The sequence below is a fragment of the Artemia franciscana genome, chromosome 7 (genome assembly GCF_032884065.1).
Source record: "Artemia franciscana chromosome 7, ASM3288406v1, whole genome shotgun sequence".
Taxonomy (NCBI): Eukaryota; Metazoa; Arthropoda; class Branchiopoda; order Anostraca; family Artemiidae; genus Artemia; species Artemia franciscana.
This window is the reverse complement of record NC_088869.1, coordinates 23,067,530-23,094,936: the sequence shown is the minus strand read 5'-3', so window position 1 is coordinate 23,094,936 and position 27,407 is coordinate 23,067,530. Positions and strand designations below refer to the sequence as shown.

Here is a 27,407-nt window from a genome sequence, read left to right as displayed (position 1 = left end):
TAAAAATACTACTAGCCACACCTTGGGGCTGTAATGAGAAAACACTACTCCAATTTTATAAATCACATATAAGACCCCATATTGATTATGGCCTCATAGTTTATGGTGCTTGTGCTAAGACCCATATGCAAAAATTGACAACACAATATGATATAATTTGTCTCATATTTGGTCTTAGGAAACCAACAAATACTAAGTTTCTGCTTACTGAGAGTGGACTATCACCAATACATGAAAGAAGAAGATCTCTTCTAATTAATTACCTTTCAAAAATTGAAGCCAATGATTCTCATACCCTGACTAACTGGTTAAGAAAGCCATCTATGTTTAGAGACATTGCAAATGAATATGCAAATACCTAGAAGAAGTTCCCAGTAACAGTAAAATCTATTGCACCCACATTGCCCCCCCCCCATGGAGTTGGTCAATCCCCACAATAGAAACTGATTTCTCAAAGTGGAGCAAAGAACTTACCCTCACTGCTTTTATACAGAAAAATTTTTCTGAGCTCAATACTGTTGCATATAAAAACAATTTCCAAATTTTTTTTGATGGTTCCAAAATGAATGAGAAAGTGGCAAGCAGAGCGTTTATTCCAACCCATAACATTGCTTTAGGCGAGATATTACACGACAATGCATCTGTAATATCTGCCGAAATAAATGCCATAATCATGGCATTAGAGTTCCTCATGGTTAATGAATATATGACTGTTAATTTTAAAAATATTATAATATATTCTGACTCTTTATCAAGCCTTGAGCTGCTTTCTTCAGCTTCTCAGTATAAGATGGATATTGACACATTTCTTTGTCTTAGGATTATTGATATTCTCGCTTCAAGAGGTATTTTAACTCATCTCCAGTATATCCCAAGCCACTTGGGTATCATAGGTAACCATAAGGCAGATGAAATAGCAAAAAATGCTTTAATACTCCTTATGCAAAAAATACTCCTAGTATCAAAAGATTTACTGCAAGAAATCTGAGCAGAAAAAAGATAAATAAGATCAACCAACTCTGTAGCTCTGTTCAGGTCACAGAGTGAGTCAAAAGGAAAAGGGCTGAATAGTCTCGACTGAAAAGCCCCCGCCTGCTGAAAAAGAAGAAGAATCGGTTCCAAGTTGGGATACTTGGAAGACATGGTTTGAGGGGTGGGTGAATCTTTGATTTCTTTGAAATTCCAAACTAGTTGGTTGTTAGTACTGGATATATTGCTGGAAGGCTGGCAGATGTTGGTTCTAGCTAGTTTCTCCAAGGTTTCATGACGAGTGGTTGGTATGAGGGGGGAGGGGCATTGGCTGATTTAAGACAAGTGGTTTGAGCTTCAAGCTCATAAGCGAGACTGTAAATTGTTGTCTTTGGCAACCATGTTTTGACAGAGGTGGAATTTTTTGCAATTCGCAGTTCAGTATTGGAACGTAGCTTTTCCCTTCTGTGGGAAGTGAGATACACATTAGGACAACAGTTCATGAAACAAAGGCCATGAGCAATTTTTTTACACAGAGATCTGTGAGGAAGAGTACAACACTCATCGCGGCAGATGCCTTTGAAATAATCCACGCAAATATAGAGAAACGTGCAACTCTCTGCCTTTCTACAGCATCGCCTTATGTGAAATCTGCAGACACATTGTTCAGGAATATGATCTGTTGTAAGACCCTCTTCATCTGTATGCAGAGACTGAGAATACTGTAGGTCGGTTTGTGCGGTTTGACTAGTAACAAAGTTACTGCATTGAACAGATACATTATTACTGAGAACTTTAGAGCTGGTTATATTACCCTGGTTTAAGCACTTCTCCCAGGTAAAAAGAAAGAAATGTCCCGAGGGTTTCTGCAGAGCAAGGACTATGTCTGCATCAATTGCAGTGCAGGCCGCATACATGCAGTGTAAACAAATAAGACAATCAAACGAAGGGCAGTCTTTTGTCAGTTTGTCACATAAGAGGCAGCTCAGATCAGGACCTGAGCAGTCATTTCTTTCCTCAGTGATATTTTCTATAGTATCCATAAATCTCAGTGCATCACCAGGAGTGCCTGGAGATTTAGATGACAAGTTTTCTATTGGGAAGATAGTGCTCTTTTTAAGTAGATCCTGGATTTTTTTTAGTTGTTACTTAGCTATTTTGGACTATTATTTTTCAACCTCAGTTTTTTTAGAGTAAAGGTTTTTTGGGAATTTTTTTGTGTACAAATTACACACACAGAGGTTTTCTTCAAGTCATTAGAGTAGTTAGTTCTTCCACAATTAAAATGAGACCATTTATTACATTTGATACACTGCACGCCACCTGTTTTGCTTGCAATTCTTTTTAAAACATACCATGACAGTTTCAAATTAACTTCCTAAACCATTTTTGAGATATTGTGCATATGTCTTTGGTGACACCACAGGTGTACTTAGTGAGTTTTGATTTAGTTAAAAATCCTCCCCAACATTCCCTGAAAGTTTCAATTTAATACCATTAGCCCTTTCCAACAAGCAAAACCTATATGTTAACAATGAATGACTTGCATAAATTACAGCCCTTACCCTGAGGGCTGTCTGGGGTCAAATCATCCATAGAAGCATAGTTATCGGACCTCTTTTTGAACAAATTACCTATTTCAAAATTTTCTCAGACATCTTTGAGGCTTGATTGGGGGCCTGAAGAATAAAATATGTAAGAGGAGGGCTGGTCACCCTCCAATTTCTTTTGTCTCTTGAAAGGCATTAAAACTTTCAATTTCAAAACAAATAACTCCTCTCCAAAGTTTCTAAGGTTACTTATTCTGCAAAAAGTGACCAGAAGAAAAAACAATACATGTTAGAGCCATATGTGATGCTAATTATTTCCTTTGTGGATTCCCTTCCCCCCAAAAGGGACACTTATTCCTTATTATTTACCAGTAGAAATGTGTTTAAAATAAATGGTTAAAAAGAATCATAGATACTTACTGTATCACACTTATTATAAGTGTAGTGTTTTGCTTTACCTCTATCTCTCCCTGACAGACTGACATACAAAACAATATATATTTACACCATATCTTATAGGGCAAATCTTACCTATATTTATATATTTATTTATATTATTTATATATTTATATTTTTAAATATTTTTTTTATATATTTTTATATATTTATATTACCTATATTTCTCCTTTATTTATTTAAAACAAACACAAATCAATCAACAGGAAGAGAAGAGTGGCACAATTATAAAATGTAAAATGAATAAATAGTGGTTCATATATTTGTCCATAAGAGAGGGGCAAGGGCAAAGTGATGCAATACACTTTTATGAATAAGGAAAGTATGTAGAACAATTTCCAGACTTTTTGCTAACCATTTTATCCTATGAAAAAATATGCAATATCTAGAGCTTAGAAGATTGAGTAGGCAAAAAGCCTATACTGTGCATGTTTCAATTTTGACAACAAACATTTGTTGGTACATCTTAAGGAATGATATTAATAAGTATTTTTAAAAATATTAAAGTAATTCTTGGAGTATTAAACTGTTTACTTCAGGAAAAGATAAATGCAGCACTCCTATTAGAAATTTGAATTGTAGTTTTTAATCCTGACATCTATTTTGATTTTTCTTCGGGATCGCATATCAATAGTGTCAATGCCAGTGCAGATCAATTGTTGCCATTTTTGGTACAATTTAGAGGTCAACGTGATGCAACATGGAAAAATAAAGGGCATAGAAGCTATGTTTATAGGCTTGAGGAGTACAGGGTAGTTTCCATTGTGAAGCTGTTTGAAAATAAGTCAGTGCCTGTGGCCTCATTGTACTGTGCCGTAGCTCCAGTTGACCAGTGTCAAAGGTGAAATGTAAGTACTCATAGCCATGTCAAGGTGAATCACCCTATGTCAGTGCTCCTACAAAGAGAAAAGCTAAAACTACAGAAGCAGGCATGCCATCAGAATCGGCGCACTATGAAACTGCTGGCCATCTACCCGAAAAAGTCGAAACGGAACGCTTCCAGTACGAAAATGTGCAAGGGGTGCAACTAGCTGAATTCTCGCTTGTTACAATAGCGTCTTACTATATCAAATTACAAATCTTACAAATTACGAATCTTATTCGTGTCTCTGGCCTAGTTAAGATTTATATATGTTCTATATTCAGTTAACTTAGGTTAACTTAATGTTAACTAAGTTATCATCAGTTAACTTAGGGTGTCATATTTATTCTGTTTGGATGTAAAACATTTCACAGAATTAATTTTTTGTGACCTATGCTAAATAAATTGCATGATAGATTTGACATAAATAACAATTTCCAGTCTCACCACAATGTATATAAATAAAAGTTTAGCCTAGACGTGGCATGTATTGAGGAGTGAGGCCCAACTTAATAAAATGGAAAACTATACAAAAAACATAGATGTGAGAAGAAAAATTAACAAAGTTGGTTTCGGAGATCTATACGAAATCATCAAGAAGCAGATGTATGAAAGCAGATACTTTAGTAAGCCATAAATCATTTAATAAGCCATAACTAAATTACTTCTTAAAGGCTTTGGAGCTTAAAAAAGATATCTAATTAGATTCACTATAGAAATGGCGTCGATTATATGGAAAAGCAGGAAATAGGTAGGTTCAAGTATCACTACTCGATGGTTGTCTAGACAAATCATTGTAGCTCAATATTGGGAACAGTAGGATAGCTTCACTTTATTCTTACATGTGGAAAAGTCTTAGTGTCCATACAGCCAGGGAAGGCCACTGTCAAACAAAAGAAAGATCTGGTTTCGCTAATTTTTTTAAAGCTTCCTTTGCCTTCATGGTATATATTTACCTTTGCCTCAGGTCTTCAAAACATGTTGAAGACCTTAAAAGGAAGTTTTAAGCAAAAGTTGCCCAGATTCAACTTGTCCATAAAATTTTTCTAAAGTGTACAAGAAAATTTTACCTCAGTTTGTTTTACCTATCTATACCAAAAACGGCGATTCCCGCTTCTTTTGCCCATATTACGCAAACTACTGCTTCAATTTTGAGGATGTGGATTATGAGGTTATAGTGGAAGTAATACTTACCAAAGAAAAGACGTCTCGGTCTACTGCAGTTTCGTATAAAAAAAGTGTTTTTCATTTTCAAAAAAAGTGTTTTTAAAAAAAAAGTGGAAATTTTTCATTTTACTCTACCAGGAGATGTGAAAGCTTTTGATCAACTCCAAAATTTGTCAGTGATAAATTTCAATAGGCTTCATCCAGGTCATTCTGTGGAAATGGAGCAAGATCAGCCAAACTTGGCACCAGTGTTGGTTCAGTTTCCAAATTTACTAAGGGTCTATGACTTAGACGGCACCGTCCAAAAGGGGAAGAGATTGTCTATTTGCCCAAATCTTGGTAATTTTGTTGACTTAAACCCTGCCCTGTTTTGGGATCGGGTTTACAAGCAAAAAGATATTAAAAACAAATATATTTTGAAAACAAGCTGCTTTGGTATTTTCAATATTAAATTTAGAGAAACCCTTTTCTCTAAATTTTTAAAAACACCGTTTTCAATCTTCAAAAACAGTTTAAGAAGTTTTTTCATATTCATTTTCCATATTTCGATGATTGGATGTTCTTAGTCGGCTAATTATTTAAGCAGCGTTGATGTTTGTAAATTGCCGCATATAGAATTGATTAGCCCAGTTTTGAAGCGGCTAATGATAGTTTTTGGCATGATTTTTATTCTCTCATGGATCAAAGAATAATGTCAAAATAAAAAATGATTAATGAACTGGCAATGAGAATATTATTCACAAATTACAAGTAATAAATAGTAAAAAAAAGTACATAAAACTTTTTATCGAAAACCTTAGATATCATGATCAGATATGCAATTCAGAGAGTAGCAATTCCGTCCATGCAAAATATACAGAAGAAATTGGATTTACCCAAAATAAAATCCAAAATTTATTGCGATGCACTAGGACAAAAACAAAAAGTAAGGGATACGTTTGTCTATGTGCCTTATTTTACAATGTCAATAAGGGTTGGGTATCCGAGGGCCTTTAGGCTACGTGTAATGATGCTATTCCCCTCAGAATCCTGTGCTACACGAGCATAAGCCTCAAATGGATTGATACAATAAAAATATTTCAGTTGGACGTCAGCATTACCTTCATTTTGTCTGTGTACCAGGAGTCACCAGGACGTCTAAATTGTGTCAAAAACGGCAAAAATTGTGCTAAATGAATTAGAAAAAACAATAGATGGCACTTTGGAAAACTATAATTCAAATTTCTTGCAGGAGGAAGGCATATGATTGCTGATAATTCCATTCTTAGTCCTGAAATAATTGGTCAAATAAGTTCAGCAATAGCTAAAAGGAAACCAAAATCAGTAAATGATCTTACATCTGAATTTTCAGAGTAGGTTTGTTTTCTTATTTTAGCCATGTAATTGATATAGCTTAAGGTTGATGGAACTAGCCTTGCTTGGGACTTTTTCTTCGTCAAATTAACCTAGGCCTAGCTAAGAATAAAAAGCTAAACTAGATAAAGGTTTGGAAAAATTCTAGTTAATTGACTTCATGCTATCTCAGAAAGGGTTTAGGTTAGGAAAATGAAACTTTCAGGGATGAATCTACAGACTAAAGTATGTCCAGGGAAGGTATTTTGAAGCAATTACCTCTACTCCTTCTCCCTCTAAAGGGCCCTGACCTTTGATGACCTTTAAAAATAGGCCTATGTTTGTTATAAAAGTGAAACCTTGCAAAATAGATCTTCTGCTTAAATGAAGTACAACTAAATTGTTTTCAGCCTCATAACTTTGCTCAATCCCATTTTATAAGGCTTTAAAGATATGCAAATACATTTCCTAAATTTTGAAAACAAATTTTACCAATTCTAGTTTAGCTACTTTTTGACATTTTGGACAGGGGTTAGATTAGGAGAATGAAACTTTCAGTGATGAGTCTACAGGTTAATGTGTGTCATGGAAAGGTATTTTCAAGTATATACCTCCAACCCTTCTCCCTCTAGAGGGCAGTGACCTTTGATGACCTTTAAAAATCTTTTAGAGAAGTGAAACCTTGCAAAATAGATCTTCTGCTTAAATAAAGTAGCCCACAACAAAACTATTTTCCGCATTACATCTTTGCTCAATCCTAATTCATGAATTCCTACAAGATCTGCATATGTGTTTCCTAAATCTAGGGAAAAAACATTGACACGGCTTAAAATTCTACTCAAATCATAGGAACTATATTTTCAAAACTAAAACTAGAGAAAATAAAGTGATAACTGAAAACTTGTCAAGTGAGCAATTGTCTAAGACTTAGATTTCAGGAGAGGGTTATCATAGAAGTTTTGCCCCCCAGAGTATGATATTGACCCTGAATTCATTACTGAAAGTTAAATTTTCCCAACCTAATCCCTTTCCATATTAACATAAAGTAGTTGATAAAATTATAGCAGTTCATATAACTGACTTTCCTACAAAGTCAATGTACCACTTGATGCCTTTGTTTATGTTCTTTATGAATATAATAATTGTTTCTACTTTAAATTGAGATTTAAGCACTTTTTGAGCTCTTAAAAATGACAGATTTTCCAAAATTATGACAGTTCCTGTCATATTTGATGCCTTTTTCATGTTGTTTGCAAATATAATAATCACTTCTACCAAAAATTCAAATTTAAGCACTTTTTGAGCTGTTAAAAATGACAATTTTAATTAAGTATAACTTATCACTTGTTTTCCACAAAATAATACTATGTTTTCTCAGTGCCATCTATTCCATCATTTTGAAAAAATAATGCCACGTTTTCTCAGTGCTAAAATTATTTATAGTAAGGTCAGGGTAGGCTAGATTAAAAAGTGCTTAAATTTGAATTTAAGGTAGAACCAATTATTATATTCATTAAGAGCATAAAAAAGGCATCATGACATGTTCAATTTGTTGGTAAGCCAGTTATATGAACTGCTATAATTTTACCAAGTAACCTAGTTAAAATGGAATTTTCACATTCACACAACTTATCTAGAAAGAAAGTAAATATACCATTTGATGCCTTTTTATGCTCTTTCTTAATTTGATAATTGCTTCAGAAACAAATTCCATGAAAAAAAAAACAGAATCCAAATATGACATTTGTTTTGGTTGCAAATTCAATTTTAACCTTATCTAATGTAATATATCTTTTCTAACCTTAACCAAATATAAAGTCCATGTTATATATTTATGAAGCATTTATTGAATTTCAATTTTAAATGTTGATTCAATATACAGCAAAAGTAGTTTCAACAAGATTGATGCTAACACAGGTGTATAAGCTGTATCTATAAATAAGAGAAAAAATATCATCTGATCCAGGATTGAGTATACCCAGGAATGTTAAGGGCTTGAAATTGAATTTGCAATAGAAACAAATGTCATATTTGGTATACAGTTCACCTGATTTCATATAATCTGATTCAAGAATGGGTAGGCCTGTACCCAGGAATGGTAAGAGCTTAAAATTGAATTTGCACTAGAAACTAATGTTATATTTAGTATACTATTCCTAAAAATTCTTCAAAGCTACCATCAACACCACCTCCTCTCTCCCTAAATGTGCAAATGTACATCCTAAATTATATATTCATGGTGTATTTTTCTCTTTCTTGATTTTATTTATAAATAAAAAATTAATGTATAAAAAATTTCATAGAAAATATATAATTTGGGATGTATATTTTGTACATTGGGGAGAGTAAAGGTACAAGTAAAGTTAAGTACTTTTAGGAATGATATAAGTATGTATATTATCACTTTTTAAAGTTGTTTCCAGAATTTTATAATGGTTTCTTCTTAGTTGAGTAAGGTGAATAAAACTCATAGGAATGAATCTTGATCCTGAACAATCACCTTGGAGGGTATTTTGAGGTAGCCTACTCATCTTCACTCCTGTCCTCTCTAAAAACATTGGCCTTTAATAATCTTTGAGTATTTGTGCTGCATTCCCTGCTCTTGAAGCAAACACTTTAAAACTATAATAATTACTTCAAAACATTGTTAAATATTTGTTAATATCATTCATTAGATATACCAATAAACTTTACCAACAAATGTTTGTTGTCAAAATTTAAACAGGTACAATATAGGCCTTTCACCTACTCAGTCTTCTCAGCTCTAGGTATCAATATTTTTTCATAGGAGAAAATGGTTACTAAAAATTCTGGAAATTGTTTTACATACTTTCCTTAGTCATAAAAGTATATTGCATCACTTTGGCCTCGCCCCTCTCTTATGGATAAATATATAGTCTACTATTTATTAATTTTACATTTTATATTTGCACCACTCTTCTCTTCCTGTTGGTTGATTAGTGTTTGTTTTAAATAAATAAAGAAGAAAACATTTGTACTTTTGTAAAACATGGTGTAAGTATATATATAGTGTGTTTTATATTTTTCTGTCAGGGAGAGATAGAGGTAAAGCAAAACACTACACTTATAATGAGTATGATACAGTAAGTATTTAAGATTGTTTTTAAACATTTAAATAATAAGGGATAAGAGTCCCTTTATAGGGTCAATATGGAATTCACAAAGGAACTGAATATTATCATATATGGATACAATGTATTTTGTTTTTTCATCTGGCCACTTACTATGAAAGGAGTTCCTCTAGAAACTTTGGAGGGGAGTTATTTGCTTCAAAATTGAAAGTTTTAATCACTTTCAAGAGACAAAAGAAATGGGAGGACAACCAGCCCTCCTCCTACATTTTTTTTTCTTCAGGCCCTCAATCAAACCTGAAGGAAGTCCAAGAAAATTTTGAAATATTGTATTTGTGCAAAAAGGGTTCCAATAACTATGTTTCTGCAGGTGATATGGCCCCAGACAGACCTCAGGGTAAGGTCTGTAAATTATACAAGTTTTCCATTGTTTACAGATAGGTTTTGCTATTTGGAAAGGGGGCATGTTGTATCTTTGGTCTCAAAAAGGCTAAGGGTATTAAATTGAATCTTTCAGCGAATGTTATGGGGGGTGTTTAACTAAGTCAAAACACACTAAGTGCACCCATATTGTCAACAAAGACATATATGCAATATGTCAAAAATGGTTAAGGAAGTTAATTTGAAACCTTCAAGTTCAACCTTTTAGATTATGTTTATGTTGAGTGGGATATTAAAAAAATATAAGCTAATCACTAAGTATATTGAGGTTGTCAAAAGAGCATATGTGCAACATGTTAGGAATGACCAAGGGTATTAAGTTGAAACTTTCAGAGGACGCTGAACGGGATGTTGAATTAAATTAAACATCAAAAGACAGGAAATTAATTTGAAACTTTCAGGACATGTTGAGGGGGATTCAAAACTTAAACAAAAGACAGTATGTTCATCCAGGTTATCAGAAGGGTAAATCTACAACATATCAGAGATACCTGAGTTTATTAAGTTTATTCTTTTAGATTATGTTGAAGAAGACATTATAAAAAAAAAACAAAAAAAAAAAATACTGAGTATATTGAAGTTGTCAAAAGAGCATATGTGCATTATGTTAGAAAACTTTCAGGGGAAGTTGAACTAAACCAAAGAAATTTCAGAATGTTTTGAATAAAACTAAATCACAAAATAACATGCTCATCCAGGATGTCTAAGGGGTGTATCCACAATATTTTTAGGATTGTCTAAATGTATTTTGTTGAAACTTTCAGAGAATGTCAGACAAAATCAAAGGGCTTCATGTGCATCCAGGTTGTCAAAAGGTCATGTCTGCAGCATCCCAGGAATAACTAAAGGTATTCAATTAAAGATCTCAGGGACTGTTCAGTGGAATATTGGACTAAATCATAAGATACTATGTGCATCCAGGTTGTTAAAGGAGTTTATTTGCTATCTCAGGAATGGTTAATGTCATGAAATTGAAACTTCTAGGGAATGCTCAAAAGGGTGGTGAACTAAATCAAGAGACAAAATATATAGACAATGACAAAATATATAGACAATATATAGACAATCAAGAGACAGAAAAAAATATTGCGTCATGAAGATGCCTAGATTAAACTTTCAGAACCAAGGGAACCTCAACTGGAAAAAAAATCTGGTTGTATTCATTCTTTAGATCCTATTCTTGTTTTTTAATGAGGAATGAGAACTCTTTTTAATCAATAAGTTCAAAAGGCATTTATTGAAAAAAAAAAAAGAAAACAAAAAAATGGGTAGAACAAAATACAACATAAAGTGATTTTTATATTGAAATGGTCAATCAATATTTGGGTGCCCGCAAGCTACTGTCCAAGAAATGGGGTAGCAAAGTAGCAATAATACATGGGAGTTTTCAAATTTGTTGGCAGATTTCGTTTGAAAATACTGTTTCTACATATAAATTAATTTTCGCTCAGAGAAAAATTGTCAAAACACAAGTTTTTCTCTGCCATGCAAAAGTGGAGCATCATAGCAGCAATGCTACTTGGCAGTTTTCATGGCCTAGTAAAATTTGTTGGCAGATTTTGTCTGAAAATACCAGTGCTTTCAAATCCCTTAGCTCTATGACTATCTACTTTGACTATCCCTTAGTTCTATGACTATCTACCTTAGTTCTGCCTTATGAATGATGCATGGACGGATAATAAATAGACTTATTTATCAACAAATGAACTGACATCATTTTGAAACAATCATAATAAGGGCTTATGCCAGATTTGTTTTTCACTCAATCAGACTATCTGTCTTGGCTTTTTCGTCAATTAGCCATGGCTTGATGCCCAAAACTACTTGATTTTGAAATAAAATCTTTGAATTTCTTTGAAAAACTCTTGTGGAAAACCTTTTTAAAGATCAATCTATAAAAAAAAGGAGGATACAAAGATAAAATGACTGGATTCTATTTTTCTTATATGAATGAGCCTTTTTTTTCTTTTTTTGGTACTCTCTGTTTTTCTTTTATTTAACCTTTTTTTTTCTAACTGGGCATAATTTTATGGTGCATACCTTTTCTGACACCAATAGATTTTGCAGGTTAATGCTAATAATAAGTTTTGTCAATCACTAAATGCTTTTAGTCAAAAGGGTTTTTTCTCTAAGAGATTTTTTCTCTAAGAGATTTTTTCTCAATCTTAGGCAACACAACAGCGCTGCCTAATTAAAGAACAATGTTGGCACGATATTTTTTTTTTGGTTTGTTTGTTTGTCTTAGACCAGGGCACTTCATATCAAAAGAGTTGCCATAGAAACTTCAAAAAGGGCTCATCCGATTGGAAATGGAAAGAGCTAGTGCCCTTTTTAATAGTCAAAAGGGATTGGAAGGCAATTAACCCTCCTCCAACACCCATCATTTCCTCAAACGTATCCAGTCAAAATTTTAAGATAACTATTTTGTTGAACATAGTTGAAAGGTCTGAAAATTATGTCTTTGAGAATCAGCCATCAGGGCAGAGGTTATAAGATGTGCCCTGGGGGTATATACGGTTCTTATAGAAAATGATGTTGTAAAATCTTGAAAAAAGGCTCATTCAATTGGAAATTCAAGGGTTAGTTCCCTATTTAATACTCAAATGTAATCAGAGGGTGAATGCCACCATCAGACCATCATTTCCCCAAACACTTCTGAAAAAAAAAATCGATTTAGCCATTTTGTTCAACATAGTTGAAAGTCCTGGAAATTATGTCTTTAAACATGTTAACCCCCTTCCCCAGAGCCCTTAGGACAAGGGTTGTAAGTTATCCCCTTGGGGCATGTTAGGTTTCTACAGAAAGCATTGTCATAGAAATTTTAAAAAAGGCTCATTTGATTGGAGATTGAGAGGAGTAGTGCCCTTTTTAATATAAAAAAGTGAAAACATTTAAAATTTACTTCGTTTTCAGTAAAGTCCAAATTATGTTCTGGTCTCAAGAAGCCACGGGAGTTTTTAGCCCTACTTTTTTCTGCTACCTTTGAGTTTAACTTGGTTATTTATTCTAATTTCTGTTCGTTTTGAGTTTCATTTATTTATTGATAACGATTTGTGGTAGTTTTACGCTTGGAAGATTATTTGAGTTTATTTCTGGTCGTTTTGGCTAAAGGGATCTCTTTACTTTTCTTTTGCAAAACTAGTTTTGTGGAAAAAGTCTTTTAAATTAATTCCAATTCGTTTCTTATTGACATAGTCCTTTTCATGGGAAAAAAATATTTTATATCTTTTCGGTTTCTTTCTAAATGAATAGATAGTTTTGGCTGCTATTTGTATGTCGGAGAAACTTTTTCTATAATTTTTAACTCTGACACAAACATTATTCGTTAACTTTATAACTCCTGGGGTTGACCTGAAAAATTAAACTTGATATTACTCCCAAAAGATTCTATCTATGTTTTGTGACAACCTGGATGCACTTACATTCTTTTTATATGTTTGAATTGTAAGAGCAGAAGTAGTAATAGTGGTAGCCCCAAAAGTTTCAACTTGATACCCTCCAGTCGTCCTCAATATACATTTGAGGTGTTTTATTTGCAACCATAAATACAATGGTTTCTAATTTAGTTTAACGCAACATTTAGTTTTAAAATAGAATGGGAAAATTACATAGTTGTGGGGGGTTGACATGTCCGATATTCCTAAAGCCGTAGTTGGTGGACTGTTCTAATATGCTGAACAAAATAGCTGTCTAAAAATTTTGACTGGATGAGTTTGGAAAATGAACAGGGCCGAGAGAAAGGCTACTTCACCTCCAATCTCTTTTTATTCTTAAAAAGGGTACTAAAACTTTAAATTTGGAATCAAATTAGCTCTTTTAGAAGTTTCAATGGTATTTATAGCAATTATGGAGTACTGCCTATAATATTACATATTAGCTCTTTTGAAAACTTGTCTATACACAGTTTTTTCGTTTAATTGAAACTCCTAAATGCTCCCCAAAACTTTCGACTTAATACCCTTAGCGTCATTAGTTAGAGTAACTGTAGTGGTACTATTAAAGGTATCCACATAGTGCCTTCTGGCTAGTTCAAAATTCCCCTTAATTTGCCCTCGAACGTCTAACTTAATAATATCAGTTGTTTTTCAGATATTGCTTTGTCACCTTTTTGAAAGTCCACACGCTCATAATTTTTTTTTTTATTTATTTCAATATCCACCTAAATATTCCTTAAAAGCTTTATTTTAATGCCCTTAGTTTGCGCAGCCGCAACATTTGTAGCAGCATTAGTAGCAGTATACGCATTAAAGCTTTGTATAATAACAGGATGGTTGGCCCCCAACCCCCCATTGCACTTCCTGGCTGAAGGGCCATGAAACGGAGATCAGCACCGCCGGTTTGGACCTTAAGGGTTTAGTGCCGTCTTACTTACTTACTTACATAATAGCTTTGGTTTCCTCTACGTCCCCTTCAACAAACGTTGAAATTTTCAGCTTAATACCGTCAACCATTTCTGAAGCATATCTTAGGCGTCTGCTTGACAGCCTGTGTAGGCACAGTGTGTTTTGAATTAGTTCTATACAGTTTCTAATTATCCCACATTTTTCGCCTAAATATCCTTAGTTTTAATAGCAATATTAGTAGTAGCAGTTGAATTAATTGTACTAGCCTAAGATTTAGTGCCAGTAGAAGTAATAGAAGTAGTAATAATAGTAATAGTAGTGGCAGCACGAGTAGAGGCAGTAGCATTAGAATGCGATTATTTTTGTTTGGTTAGTTCATCATCCCACACGACAAGCCCTGTTATTTTTAACTTCACACATCAAACTTTCTCAAGATATTGCTGTTACACCGTTTTGAAAGCCTGCATACAGAAGACGTGTTGTGGTTTACATCACCTTCCTCCCTCCAAATTCCATGAAAATTTCACTTTCATAGCCTTAGCCACTGTCGTAATAGTTGTCATAGTAGTAGTATTGATATTCCTAGTATTAGTATTGAATAGTGGTTGTACCACTAGCCTTAGTAATATTAACATATTGTCTTTCGCTTAAAGCAAAAGGCAATATGCCTTAGCATCTTGATTATCCCTCTCATCAAGTCCTGGAAGTTTCAACTTGATACAATTAGCCATTGTTATACCATTGTTGATATGTTCTTTTGATAACCTGTATCTTCATATGCTTCTTGAGAAATTTTCATCTGAATGCTCTTAACATTACAAGTAGCTGCAATAGAACTAGCAGTAGTAGTAGTAAATGTAGCAGTAACGGTACTATTATCAGTAGTGTAAACATATTGCCTTTTGGTGAGACGATCTTCCCCTTTAAGCTTTCTCTGAAAGTTCTAACTTAATACCACAATCAATTGTTGAGATACGCTATTTTGACAGTTTGCATGCACATAGCGCTTTTTTATTTAGTTCAAATCTCCCCTCAATATTGTAAATGGATTAGTGTGGTAGTTTTAGTGGCATCGGTAGCATGCAAATATCGCTTTTTTGATCATATCTTTTGTCATCCCTTGATTTTCATATTAATATACTCAGTTATTCCGTGTTACACCCTTTGGACAATCCGTATACACATAACGTGTCTTGATTTTGCTCAACTCTCTTCAAAATTCTCTGAAAGGCTCACCTGAGTGCCCTTTGTCTTCTTGGAAAGTAAAGTTCAAACATGCACATACTTAGCTTAATAACAAATACTATATGTAAACAATGAACGAATTGCCTAACTTACAGCCCTTGTACTAAGGACTGTGGAGAGGTTGGCATCCCCAAAGACGCTATTAATGGACCTTTCAACAAGGTTGATGAAATAGATCTCTTGAAATTTCGATGGGATGCGTTTTGGGAGAACGGTAGGCTTGGGAGAGGGAGGGGGGAAAGCTAATTGCCCCTCCATTCATTTTTGCTCTTAAATAGAGTACTAAAACTTCTGACTTCAAATCAAATGGGCTCCGTCCAATTCAAACTTTTTGTGACCACCCCTATCCATGAAAACTTTAAATGATCCGGGGCATAACTTACAATCCTTGCCCATGGGCTCTGGAGGATTGTGTCCACCCTAATATGATTTTCGGACTTTTGGTAACAAAATGGCTATATCACTACTTCAATTGAATGCGTTTTGGTAAAATAAGTTTTCTAAGAGGGAAGTAGTTGTTCTCCATCATGTTTGAAACATAAAAGTGAATTAGGACTAAAAGATTTTCAATCAAATGAGCCTCTTCTAAAGTTCACATGACAACACCTTCCATAACAAGAGCTAAGAGCTCATATAACACTTTTGACCAGGCAAGAAGAGCTAAGAGCCAAGAAGAACTAAGAGCCAAGAGCTCATATGGTATGAGCTCTAACAAAATTCTAAGAATCAATAGATTGATTTAAAAGGAAAATCAGAGGCTGAATGCCGGTCAGGATTTAAAATAAGAGCTCTGAGTCACGATGTCCTTCTAAATATCAAAATTCATTAGGATCCGATCACCCACTCGTAAGTTACAAATACCTAATTTTTTCTAATTATTCCTCTCCCTTCAGCCCCTCAGATGGTCGAATCCGGGAAAACGACTATCTAGTCAATTTGTGCAGCTCCCTGACAAGCCTACCAATTTTCATCGTCCTAGCACGTCCGCCCTAAACTCGCCAAATCACTGAACCTCTCCCCTCAACTCCCCCAAAGAAAGCGAATCCAGTACGGTTACGTCAATCACGTATCAAGGACATTTGCTTATTCTATCCACCAAGCTTCATCCGATTCCTCCACTCCAAGTTTTTTCCAAGATTTCCCCCTCCAACTCCCCCCAATGTCAAAAGATCTGGTCAAGATTTGAAGTAAGAGCTCTGCGACATGAATTCCTTCTAAAAATCAAATTTCAATAAGATCCGATCACCTATTCGTAAGATAAAAATGCCCCAAATTTCATGTTTTCCTAGAATTCTGGTTTCCCCCTCCAACTCCCCTCCCCAATGTCACAGGATCTGGTCGGAATTTAAAATTAGAGCTTTAAAGCACAAGATCCTTCTAAATATCAAATTTCATTTAGATCTGGTCACCCTTTCTTAAGTTACAAATACCTCAATTTTCAAAATTACCCCCCCCCCCTCCCAACTCCACCAAAGAGAGCAGATCCGGTCCGGTTATGTCAGTCAGTATCTTAGACAGGTTTTTATTCTTCCCATCCAGTTTCATCCTGATCTCTCCGCTTTAAGTATTTTCTAAGATTTCTGACCCCCCCCCTAACTGCTCCCCCCCCAATGACGCTGGATCTGGTTGAGATTTAAAATAAGAGATTTGAATTACGAGGTCCTTCTAAATATGAAGTTTCATGACGATCTGAACACTCCTTCGTAAGTTAAAAATACGTCATTTTTTTCTAATTTTTCAGAATTAACCCTCCCCTTCCCAATAGAGCGGATCCGTTCCAATTATGTCAATCACGTATCTAAGACTTCTGCTTATTTTCCCACCAAGTTTCATCCCGATTCCTCCACTCTAAGCGTTTTCCATGATTTAAGGTTCCCCCCCACCAAATTCCCCCCAATGTCACCAGATCTGGTCGGTATTTAAAATATGAGCTTTGAGACACGATATCCTTCAAAATATCACATTTCATTGCGATCCGATCACCCGTTCGTAAGTTAAAAATACCTCATTTTTTTTTATTTTTCAAAATTGCCCCCCCCCCCCTAACCACTCCGAAGAGAGCGGATCCGTTCCGGTTTTGTCAATCATGCATCAAGGGCTTGTGCTTATTTTTTCCACCAAGTTTCATGCCGATCCCTCCACTCTAAGTGTTTTGCAAGATATAAGGTTCCCCCTCCCAACTACCCCCCCCCCTAATGTCACCAGATCCGGTTGGGATTTAGAATAAGAGGTATGAGACACGATATCCTTCTAAATATCAAATTTCATTGAGATCCGATCACTCGTTTTTAAGTTAAAAATACCTCATTTTTTCTAATTTTTCAAAAATAAATAACAATTTTTTTCAGAAATAAATAACAGCTCTGAGACACAATATCCTTACAAACTTCAATTTTCATTAAGATCTGATCATCCGTTCGTAAGTTAAAAATACTTCAATTTTTCTATTTTTTCCGAATTAGCGCCCCCCCACTCCCCCTCCAGATGGTCAAATCGGAAAAAGGACTATTTCTAATTTAATTTGGTCTGGTCCCTGATACGCCCGCCAAATTTCATCGTCCTAGCTTACCTAGAAGCGCCTAAAATAACAAAACCGGGACCGACAGACAGACTGACAGACCGACAGAATTTGGGTATGCTATATGTCACTTGGTTAATACCAAGTGCCATAAAAACCTTGTATACCCTTGGGGCATTACTAACAACCCTTACCCTCAGATTTTGGGGAATTTCGTCAACCCCTAATATCATATTATATGATCTTTGGACTATTTTTGAATAAATTACTATCTCAAAATTTGTATCGCTTGCATTTGTGGAAAATTCGACGTAGGGGGACAACCCCCGATCACTTTGACTCATAAAAAGGACACTAGAACATCTGATTACCAATCAAACAAGCCCCCTCCAGAGTTTCTACGACCATGATTTTCACATAAACCTTATAAGCCCTCGGGGCATAACCTTCAACCCTTGCGCTGAGGTTATATGGAGGAGGGTTGTAGGATTTCCAGACTTTTCAACTACGCTGAACCAAACGCTTATATCATGGGAATTGATGGGTGTTGGGGAGCTTGTAACCCTATATTCACTTTGACTATTAAAAGGGAATAGCCCTTTCAATTTCCATTCGAACGAAACATTTTTGAAGTCTCTGCGACAAGAAATGGCCGGCTCAAAACTTCTATCAGGTTTATTTCAGGAAAGTACGAGGAGCGGGGGGGGGGTATCAACACTCCGATCACTCTGAATCTTAAGAAGGAAACCGGAAGATTGAGCCCCCTCCAAAGTTTATACGATCACCCTTTCTATATAAGCCTTATGTTCACCCAGGGCATAACTTACAACCCTTACCCTGAGGGTTGTGGGGAATAGTTTCTAGGGTTAGCCAAAAGCCTAATTACCTTTTGGAGCGTTTTTGGACCCTGGGATGAGTATTTGAGAGAAACTATTCATAAGCTCTCTGAACATTAACCTCTGAACATTTGTTCAGAGAAACTCTCTGAACGAAGAATCTTGGTTCCTCAAGGCAGTAAATTGCTTATTATGATGATATTTTTTAGACTAGAGTAGCCAAGGTCCAGGGTATTTTCATCGCAGTTGTAAAAACTTGAAGTTGAAGGATAGGAAGATAAACCTGTGAACCAAGATTAGAATACTGGAAGCTACAGTAATGACACCAGTCAGGCATACAATCTTAAATTGTAAGAAACATGCTTAAATATTACTCGAAATAAGATCAAAATGAGAAATAATATGAACTCTGGAAATACGGTAATTTCTTTCTTTACAACAGTGAATTTCAAGCTATGATACAAATTATAAAGCTAGTCTATAATCGATGATCTAAAGTTAGCTGTATATATATATATATATATATATATATATATATATATATATATATATATATATATATATATATATATATATACTAGCTGTTGGGGTGGCGCTTCGCGCCACCCCAACACCTAGTTGGTGGGGGCGCTTCGCGCCCCCCCCCAAGCCCCCGCGCGCGCGTAAGTCGTTACGCGCCATAATAGTTACGCGCCATTGTAGTTGTGTCCCTATGTCCCACCTGTGAATATAGATAGATATATATATATATGGTTTTAACTACGTAAAACTTGCGAATATACAACATTCTTTGCTGTCCCATTGTCTTTGCATATAAATAGATTGTCAGGTTTACCGACTCTTGAACATGCAACATATAATGGTCCATGGGAAAACAATCTGTATTCAGATCTATACCTCATGATTCTAATGATTGCCCTTGAGCTTTGTTGATGGTGATTGCTAATCGACCATTCCCTGTCCCGGTGTCCCGGTCGTCATTTACATCCCCCTGTTTCCTCCGGTGTCCCCGTTGTAGTTGTGTCCCTGTGTCCCGGTCGTCATTTATATTCCCTGTGTCCCGGTCGTCATTTGTATCCCGGTGTCCCGGTCTGTATATACATTCGTTTTTTAGTTTTGTTTTTCTCCTTTATTTTTTTCCTTTTTTTTTCTTTTTTAGCTTATTTAGATTTTTAGATTTTTTAGTTTTTTTATTAGTTTTTAGTTTTTTTTTCTTTTTAGTTTTTTTGTCCCGGTCGTCATTTATATCCCCCTGTTTCCCCCGGTGTCCCCGTTGTAGTTGTGTCCCTGTGTCCCGGTCGTCATTTATATTCCCTGTGTCCCGGTCGTCATTTGTATCCCGGTGTACCGGTCTGTATATACATTCGTTTTTTAGTTTTGTTTTTCTCCTTTATTTTTTTCCTTTTTTTTTCTTTTTTAGTTTATTTAGATTTTTAGATTTTTTAGTTTTTTTATTAGTTTTTAGTTTTTTTTTTCTTTTTAGTTTTTTTGTAGTTTTTACCTTCTTTTTAGTTTTGTTAATTTTTTTTTTACTTATGTCCTGGTCGTCATTTATACTCCCTATGTCCCGGTGCTTTGTTGATTGCTAATCGAACATTCCTTTTGTCCTGGTCGCTTTCTCTTTGAGTGTCGTCATTTATTTTTTTCTTTTTTAGTTCTTTTAGTTTTTACCTTTTTTAGTTTTTTTTAGTTTTTTAGATGAAAATTTTTTTTAGTTTTTTCCTTTTTTTCTTTTTAGTTTTTATTGGTTTTTACCTTTATGTTAGCTTATTTTTCAGTTTTTTCCTTTTTTTTTAGTTTTTTTTTATTTTTTATTTTTTTTAGTTTTTTACCTTTTTTTAGTTTTTTTAGTTTTTTTAGTTTTTTTAGTTTTTTAGCTTTTTTACTTTTTTTATTAGTTTTTAGTTTTTTTGTAGTTTTTGCCTTTTTTTAGTTTTTTCAGTTTTTTTTTTTAGTTTTTTATTGGTTTTTACCTTTATTTTAGCTTATTTTTCAGTTTTTTCCTTTTTTTTAGTTTTTTTTAGTTTTTAGTTTTTTTAGTTTTTTACCTTTTTTTAGTTTTTTTAGTTTTTTTAGTTTTTTAGCTTTTTTATTTTTTTATTAGTTTTTAGTTTTTTTTGTAGTTTTTGCCTTTTTTTTAGTTTTTTTAGTTTTTTAGCTTTTTTATTAGTTTTTAGTTTTTTTTGTAGTTTTTGCCTTTTTTTAGTTTGACAACTTATTTTTATATATATAGATAGTTTTTTTTTTTTTACTTATGTCCTGGTCGTCATTTATACTCCCTGTGTCCTGGTGCTTTGTTGATTGCTAATCGAACATTCCTTTTGTCCTGGTCGCTTTCTCTTTGAGTGTCGTCATTTATTAGTTTTTTCCTTTTTTTCTTTTTAGTTTTTTATTGGTTTTTACCTTTATTTTAGCTTATTTTTCAGTTTTTTCCTTTTTTTTAGTTTTTTTTTATTTTTTATTTTTTTTAGTTTTTTACCTTTTTTTTAGTTTTTTTAGTTTTTTTAGTTTTTTAGCTTTTTTACTTTTTTTATTAGTTTTTAGTTTTTTTTTGTAGTTTTTGCCTTTTTTTAGTTTTTTCAGTTTTGACGTCACCTGATCCAGTTTTTTCAGGTGACGTCACCTGACACATCCATCCACACATCCACAGACAGACAACTTATTTTTATATATATAGATATATATATATATATTTAAAATATTTTCTGCCGCAAAAATTCAGATTCCAAGAGTCAATTGATTTCGGTAAACAATTACGCCTACACAAGAAATCTAACGTATTTTTCTATCGGTCAGGGGGACAACTACTCCCTCTAAACCCCAGTTTGCCCCCTTGACCTCTGATTACCCCTCCAGCTAAAAAACATTTTCTTCCAAAAATGCTGTCAAAACTTCATAATGAAGCATATAAACAGTTCAGTTTTCCGATAAACGGGTCTTTGTCGAGTTTCATGTAACGAATAGTAATTTTCTGGCTTGGCAACTTATTTTTAAGATTGTCCGTTGAGCAAATTCTGTCGTCAACAGAAGCATTTATTGATTTTTTTTTAATACGCAGTTGGACCAAGTGCAAATTATACATGCCAAGATTTTAACTGATCAGCTATATTCTATTGTCGGGGAATTTTGTTAAAGGCGTTAATTGCATGGTGTAGGGTATGTTGCGTCGTGTTTTTAGAGCATGCGCGTATCCTGGATTATTTTTGGGGGTTCGTATTTTTTGGAGTGGGTTCACAAAACGTTTATTTAATAGTTGAAAGAGGTTATCGGGCAACCGACCCTCATTCTAGGCCTACCATATCCCCAAACACATCCAATCAAAATTTTGAGATTGCTATTTTGTTCAGCGTGGTTAATATGTCTGGAATTAATGTCTTTGAGGATGACGACCCCCCCCCCATCCCTTAGGACATATGTTGTAAGTTTAACCTTTCTGGGCATACAAGGTTTTATAGAGTGTGGTCTTCTGAACTTCGAAAGGAGCTCATTGGATTGGTAATCAGAAGTTCCTGCGGCTTTTTTTAAGATTCAAAGTTATCAGAATTCCCGAACCCCCACATACCTCGTATTTTCCCAAAATGCATCTGATAGAAATTTTGATATAGCTATTTGTTATCGTAAAAACTTTGAAAAGGCCTCATTCGATTGTAAATTGAAAAGGCTGATGCCCTTTTTAATAGTCAAAAGCAGACGAAGGGCAACAAGACCTCACTCCCATCAATATCCAAACACATCGAATGAAAAATTTTTTTAATGTAAAGGAACAAAAATATATCCTGAGCTGCTCAGAGCGCTGAATGGAAAAGTTGCATACGCATATGGTGTATATGAACAGTTATTTTAGGCTATTGTCATTCATAACAAATGTTCTGACATATATTTTTATGTGAGACACGTCATGTAATCGCATTTTACAAGTCTTTGTTTTCGATTTGGTCATATAAGAGAAAAAGTGATAGATTCAATGTAGCAAGTGCTAAAGGGCTAGAAATATTGAAATAGTGCTAAAACAGTACTTTCGTGTAACAAGTGGCAATCCTGATCTCAAACAGTAGACTCTAAAGAAAGTGTTGTTCAATCGCACTTTCTGGGGCTATAATGAGGGAGTGGTGAGATGGCTAAAGCATGTTCTGTGGATGAAGGCGGCCAAACGTAAAGCAGGTCGTCCCCAGCTGGGATGGGTGATGTCGCAAGGAAAGATTTAAGGGAATTGGGTACTTCCTGGGAGGGTGTAAAGTGTGAGGCTTTGGATAGATTCAGGAACGTTCAGGATTGAGCAAGAGCGCGCCTGGCTATGTTGGCCTTAGGTGGGTTGTTGCTGCAGTGAGTTGTTAGTAGTGGTAATAGTAGTAGTAGCAGTAAAAGTGTTGTCTAATTTATTTAGTTAGTTTCACAGTACTTTTGTCGTATAGCCACCACACTCAAGATCTTGTATCGCAAACATGAGACAATAACCGGTTTTCATGGTCTTTATACCAGACAATATTAGCTTCGGCTCGGTGGGAAACTACATTTTAGCTATATTTCAATTAAATATTTAGTTGGTATTTTGGTTAGGTTAGCTTAAGTTACGTATAAACTATAATGTAGTCTGTCATAATTCTTTGTTGTACTTTTCATAATTTTGTTGATAAAGTATTATATTTTCATCATAAGAGACACAAGTACCAGTTTTGCTTTTTTATTTTCACAGTTCAAGGTGATAACTCTATCGAAAACTTGAAACTACAATATCTGCATAATTTCGGAACAATTCATACAAAAATCTTAGGATACTGTAGTTTTCAGATAAGAGTAAACCAAGGGATCTAGGAGGGAAGGGGTGATATAATATATGCATTTTGGTGTCCCTGGCACTATGAAGAAAATGTTACAGTCAATTTAGGGGTACTAGCTTCTATTTTATGAGTCAGTAAATTTGTATTAATTTTCATTCCTGGTTGGTCTTATACTGGTATTAAATAAAAAAAAACAAGTTTTTTTTTTAACTGGAAGTAAATAGCGACATTAAAACTTAAAACGCACAGAAATTACTTCGTATATGAAAGAGGCTGCTTCCTCATCAGCGCCCGTTCTTTACGCTAAAGTTTGACTCTTTCTCTCAATTCTTCTTTTTAAAACAGTAAAAAATTTTAGCGTAAAGAGCGGGGTGTTGATGAGGCAGCAGCCTCTTTCATATACGAAGTAATTTCTTTGCGTTTTAAGTTTTAATGTCGCTCCTTACTTCCAGCTAAAAAAACTTGTTTTTTTTATTTAATTTCTGAACGTTTTTGAATCAATGCATGTTTTGATTTTGGCTCTCCGCAGAGGTATAATCAAAACGAAACTTGCATATATATTTTTTTTTTTTGCTAAATAGCTTTCTCATAATTTTGATCGAATGATTTTGAGAAAAAAAAGAGCGGGGGACTAAGCCTAGTTGCCCTCCGATTTTTTGGTTAATTAAAAAGGCAACTAGAACTTTTAATTTTTTACGAATATTTTTATTGGTAAAAGATTTACGTAACTTATAAATTAGGTTACGTAAAGAACTTTTGTATTCTCATGTTTTTATTACATATATGAGGGGATTCGCCCCATCGTCAGTACCTCGCTCTTTACACTAAAGCTTAAATTTTATCCCAATTCATTAAGAATGACCCCTGAATCACAAAAGCCGTAAAATAAATAGTTGAAATTACTAAAAATACTTTAGCGTAAAGAGCGAGGTATTAGAAGGAGGTGAGCCCCTCATATGGGTAATAATTTCTGTTTGTTTTAAGTTTTATTGCTGTTCCTTACTTCCAGCTGAAAAAGCTTTTTCACATTTATTTTTTAATTGTTTTTTTTTTAAATAATGCTTGTAAATCCTGCTCTCCCTTCATGGAAATTTTCTTCTCCCATGACAAATTCTCGATGGAAAGTTCCCCCAGCATATCCCTCTCTTCTAAACCCCTACCCCCAACCAAACAAATCCTCCTGAAAACGCCTGTATACTTCCCAATAACCATTACTATATGTAAGCACAGGTCAAAGTTTGTAACTTGTTGCCCCTCCCACGGGGACTGTGGGGGAGTAATTCGTCCCCAAAGACATAGTTATAAGGTTTTTCGACTACACTGAATAAAATGGCTATCTCAAAATTTTGATCCGTTGACTTTGGGAAAATAATTAGCGTGGGAGGGGGCCTAGGTGCCCTCCAATTTTTTGGTCACTTAAAAAGGGCACTAGAACTTTTCATTTCCGTTAGAATGAGCCCTCTAGCAACACTCTAGGACAACTGGGTCGATACGAACACCCCTGGGAAAAAGAAACAAAAAAAAAACAAACAAATAAACAAATAAACACGCATCCGTGATCTGCCTTGTGGCAAAAAATGCAAAATTCCACATTTTTGTAGATAGGAGCTCGAAACTTCTACAGTAGGGTTCTCTGATACGCTGAATCTGATGGTGTGATTTTCGTTAAGATTCTATGACTTTTAGGGGGTGTTTCCCCCTATTTTCTAAAATAACGCAAATTTTCTCAGGCTCGTAACTTTTGATGGGTAAGACTAAACTTGATGAAACTTATATATTTAAAACCAGCATTAAAATGCGATTCCTTTGATGTAGCTATTGGTATCAAAATTCCATTTTTTAGAGTTTTGGTTACTATTGAGCCGGGTCGCTCCTTACTACAGTTCGTTACCACGAACTGTTTGATAATAAAGGTTTGAAAAAGCTTGGAATATCCACTTCTCAAATGATTAGGTTACCTTACTATTCATTATGCTGTGTACAAGGTTTGAAGTAGATTTGTGATCACATAATTAATGCTTACAAAGTCACTCTTCTTTAGTATAGTTTTTTTTTTAGTGTATCATACGAGTATAGAAATACCAGACCCCTTCAGAGCGTGTATCTGTCCCCAATTGAGCATGTACCTGCACCACTTATCATTCTTTCTTTTTAGCAGTGAAGTTTTGCCAGGGAGTTTTTATCCAGATAAATAGATAGAGTTTTCGTATAATTTTTAATCCTAAAAATTTCCCCAGAAGTTAAATCTCTGTAAATCCACGATTCCAATTCCAATTTTCTCTCCAGGCAGTTGATGACGTAACGGCGCGTGGAGTAGCAATAGTCCCTGAAGCAGTCTAGCAAATAATTTTACATTTGAGTTGAGTTCGCACTTCGAACTGTTGTAGATCTTCTAGTCAAATGAAGTGGAATTTGCCAACCATGAAGTGGATAAATTTGACATTGCTAGCTTTTGTCTATGTGCAAGGTTTGTTGAATTTTTAGCTCTTTCTAAAGCTTTTTCTTGGATGGCTGAGAATTGGCTAGCCCATATTCAACCCCAATATAGACCAAGATCTGTTTTATAGCCTACTCTCTGTCGTTTGGGAAAATGAAACTTTCAGGGATGGGTCTACAGGCTAAAGTATGTCCCGGGAAGGTATTTTAAAGTACCCAACTCCACTCCTTCCCCCTCTAGAGGGCCCTGGAATTTGCCTACATGACAGGTCCTATACCTATTGAAATTTTGACAAAACAACATTTTACCTTAATTTTCAGTTACTAGTTGCTTTTTCTCTGCCTTTAGTTCTGAAAATGCAATTTCTGTTATTTGAGTTGAACTTTGAGCCATATCAATGTTTTTCAAAATTTAGGAAGTGTATTTGCATATCTTGTTCCCACCTCCACTCCTTCCCCCTCTAGAGGGCCCTGGAATTTGCCGGTAGGTCCTATACCTATTGAAATTTTGACAAAACAACATTTTACCTTAATTTTCAGTTACTGAAAATGCAATGAGTTGAATTTTGAGCCATATCAATGTTTCTTTTTCAAAATTTAGGAAGTGTATTTGCATATCTTTAAAACCTTATAAAATGGAATTGAGCAAAGTTATGAAGCTGAAAACAATTTTGTTTTGCTTCAATTAAGCTGAAAATCTATTTTGCAAGGTTTCACTTCTATAACACACATATTTTTAAAGGTCATCAAAGGTCAGGGCCCTCTAGAGGGAGAAAGACTGGAGGTAGTTGCTTCAAAATGCCTTCCCGGGACATACTTTAGCCTGTATATTCATCCCTGAAAGTTTCATTTTCCTAACCTAAACCCTTTCTGAAGTAGCAAGAAGTCAATTAACTAGAATTTTACCAGAATTATCGAGGAAGAACTTCTTGTTAAATATTTAGTGACTAGGTCTATTAATTTTTAGTCATGAATTATGTGATCAAGTTCGGGCTTAGAAAAATTTTCTCAAGCTTGTATCTCTAACCCTTCAGCATGTCTAGAATCTGCTAAAAAGCGCAAGTAGAAAAGAGGCAGAAGTAGGAGGTTGAAAATTCATTCATAGACTCCTATTTGGACCACAGATACACATCAAATTTTCCTTGATACGTGATTGACGTAACCGTACTGGATTCGCTCTCTTTGGGGGAGTTGGGGGGAGGGATTCAGTGATTTGGCGAGTTTGGTGTTTCTGGACGTGCTAGGACGATGAAAATTGGTAGGCGTGTCAGGGAGCTGCACAAAGGACTTGATAAAGTCGTTTCCCCAGATCCGTCCATATGGAGGGCTAAAGTGAGAGGAATAATTAGAAAAAATGAGATATTTATAACTTACGAGTGGGT

The 27,407-nt window shown here is 34.7% G+C and overlaps 2 protein-coding genes across 12 annotated transcripts in view; one reads left to right on the top strand and one right to left on the bottom strand.

Moving 5' to 3' along the window:
- Positions 1 to 27,407, bottom strand: part of LOC136029010 (nucleic acid dioxygenase ALKBH1-like) — a 92,811-nt gene that overhangs the window by 47,075 nt on the left and 18,329 nt on the right. For 2 of the 10 annotated variants that reach the window (XM_065707030.1, XM_065707029.1), the window contains exon 1: positions 2,940 to 3,068. The exons of 1 other annotated variant lie outside the window; for it this stretch is intronic. In XM_065707030.1, coding sequence (XP_065563102.1) covers positions 2,940 to 3,004 — 65 coding nt within the window. In that variant the 5' untranslated portion in view covers positions 3,005 to 3,068. Of the gene's footprint in view, positions 1 to 2,939; positions 3,069 to 3,509; positions 3,587 to 6,104; positions 6,234 to 27,407 lie in introns of those variants that run through there. 7 more of the 10 variants (XM_065707024.1, XM_065707023.1, XM_065707027.1 and 4 more) reach the window with 7 other exon arrangements.
- LOC136029011 (fasciclin-2-like) overlaps positions 6,225 to 27,407 on the top strand; it is a 57,848-nt gene continuing 36,665 nt past the window's right edge. The window contains exons 1-2 of one of the 2 annotated variants that reach the window (XM_065707032.1): positions 6,225 to 6,356; positions 25,876 to 26,056. In XM_065707032.1, coding sequence (XP_065563104.1) covers positions 25,990 to 26,056 — 67 coding nt within the window. In that variant the 5' untranslated portion in view covers positions 6,225 to 6,356; positions 25,876 to 25,989. The remainder of the gene's footprint in view (positions 6,357 to 25,875; positions 26,057 to 27,407) is intronic. The other variant, XM_065707033.1, reaches the window with a different exon arrangement.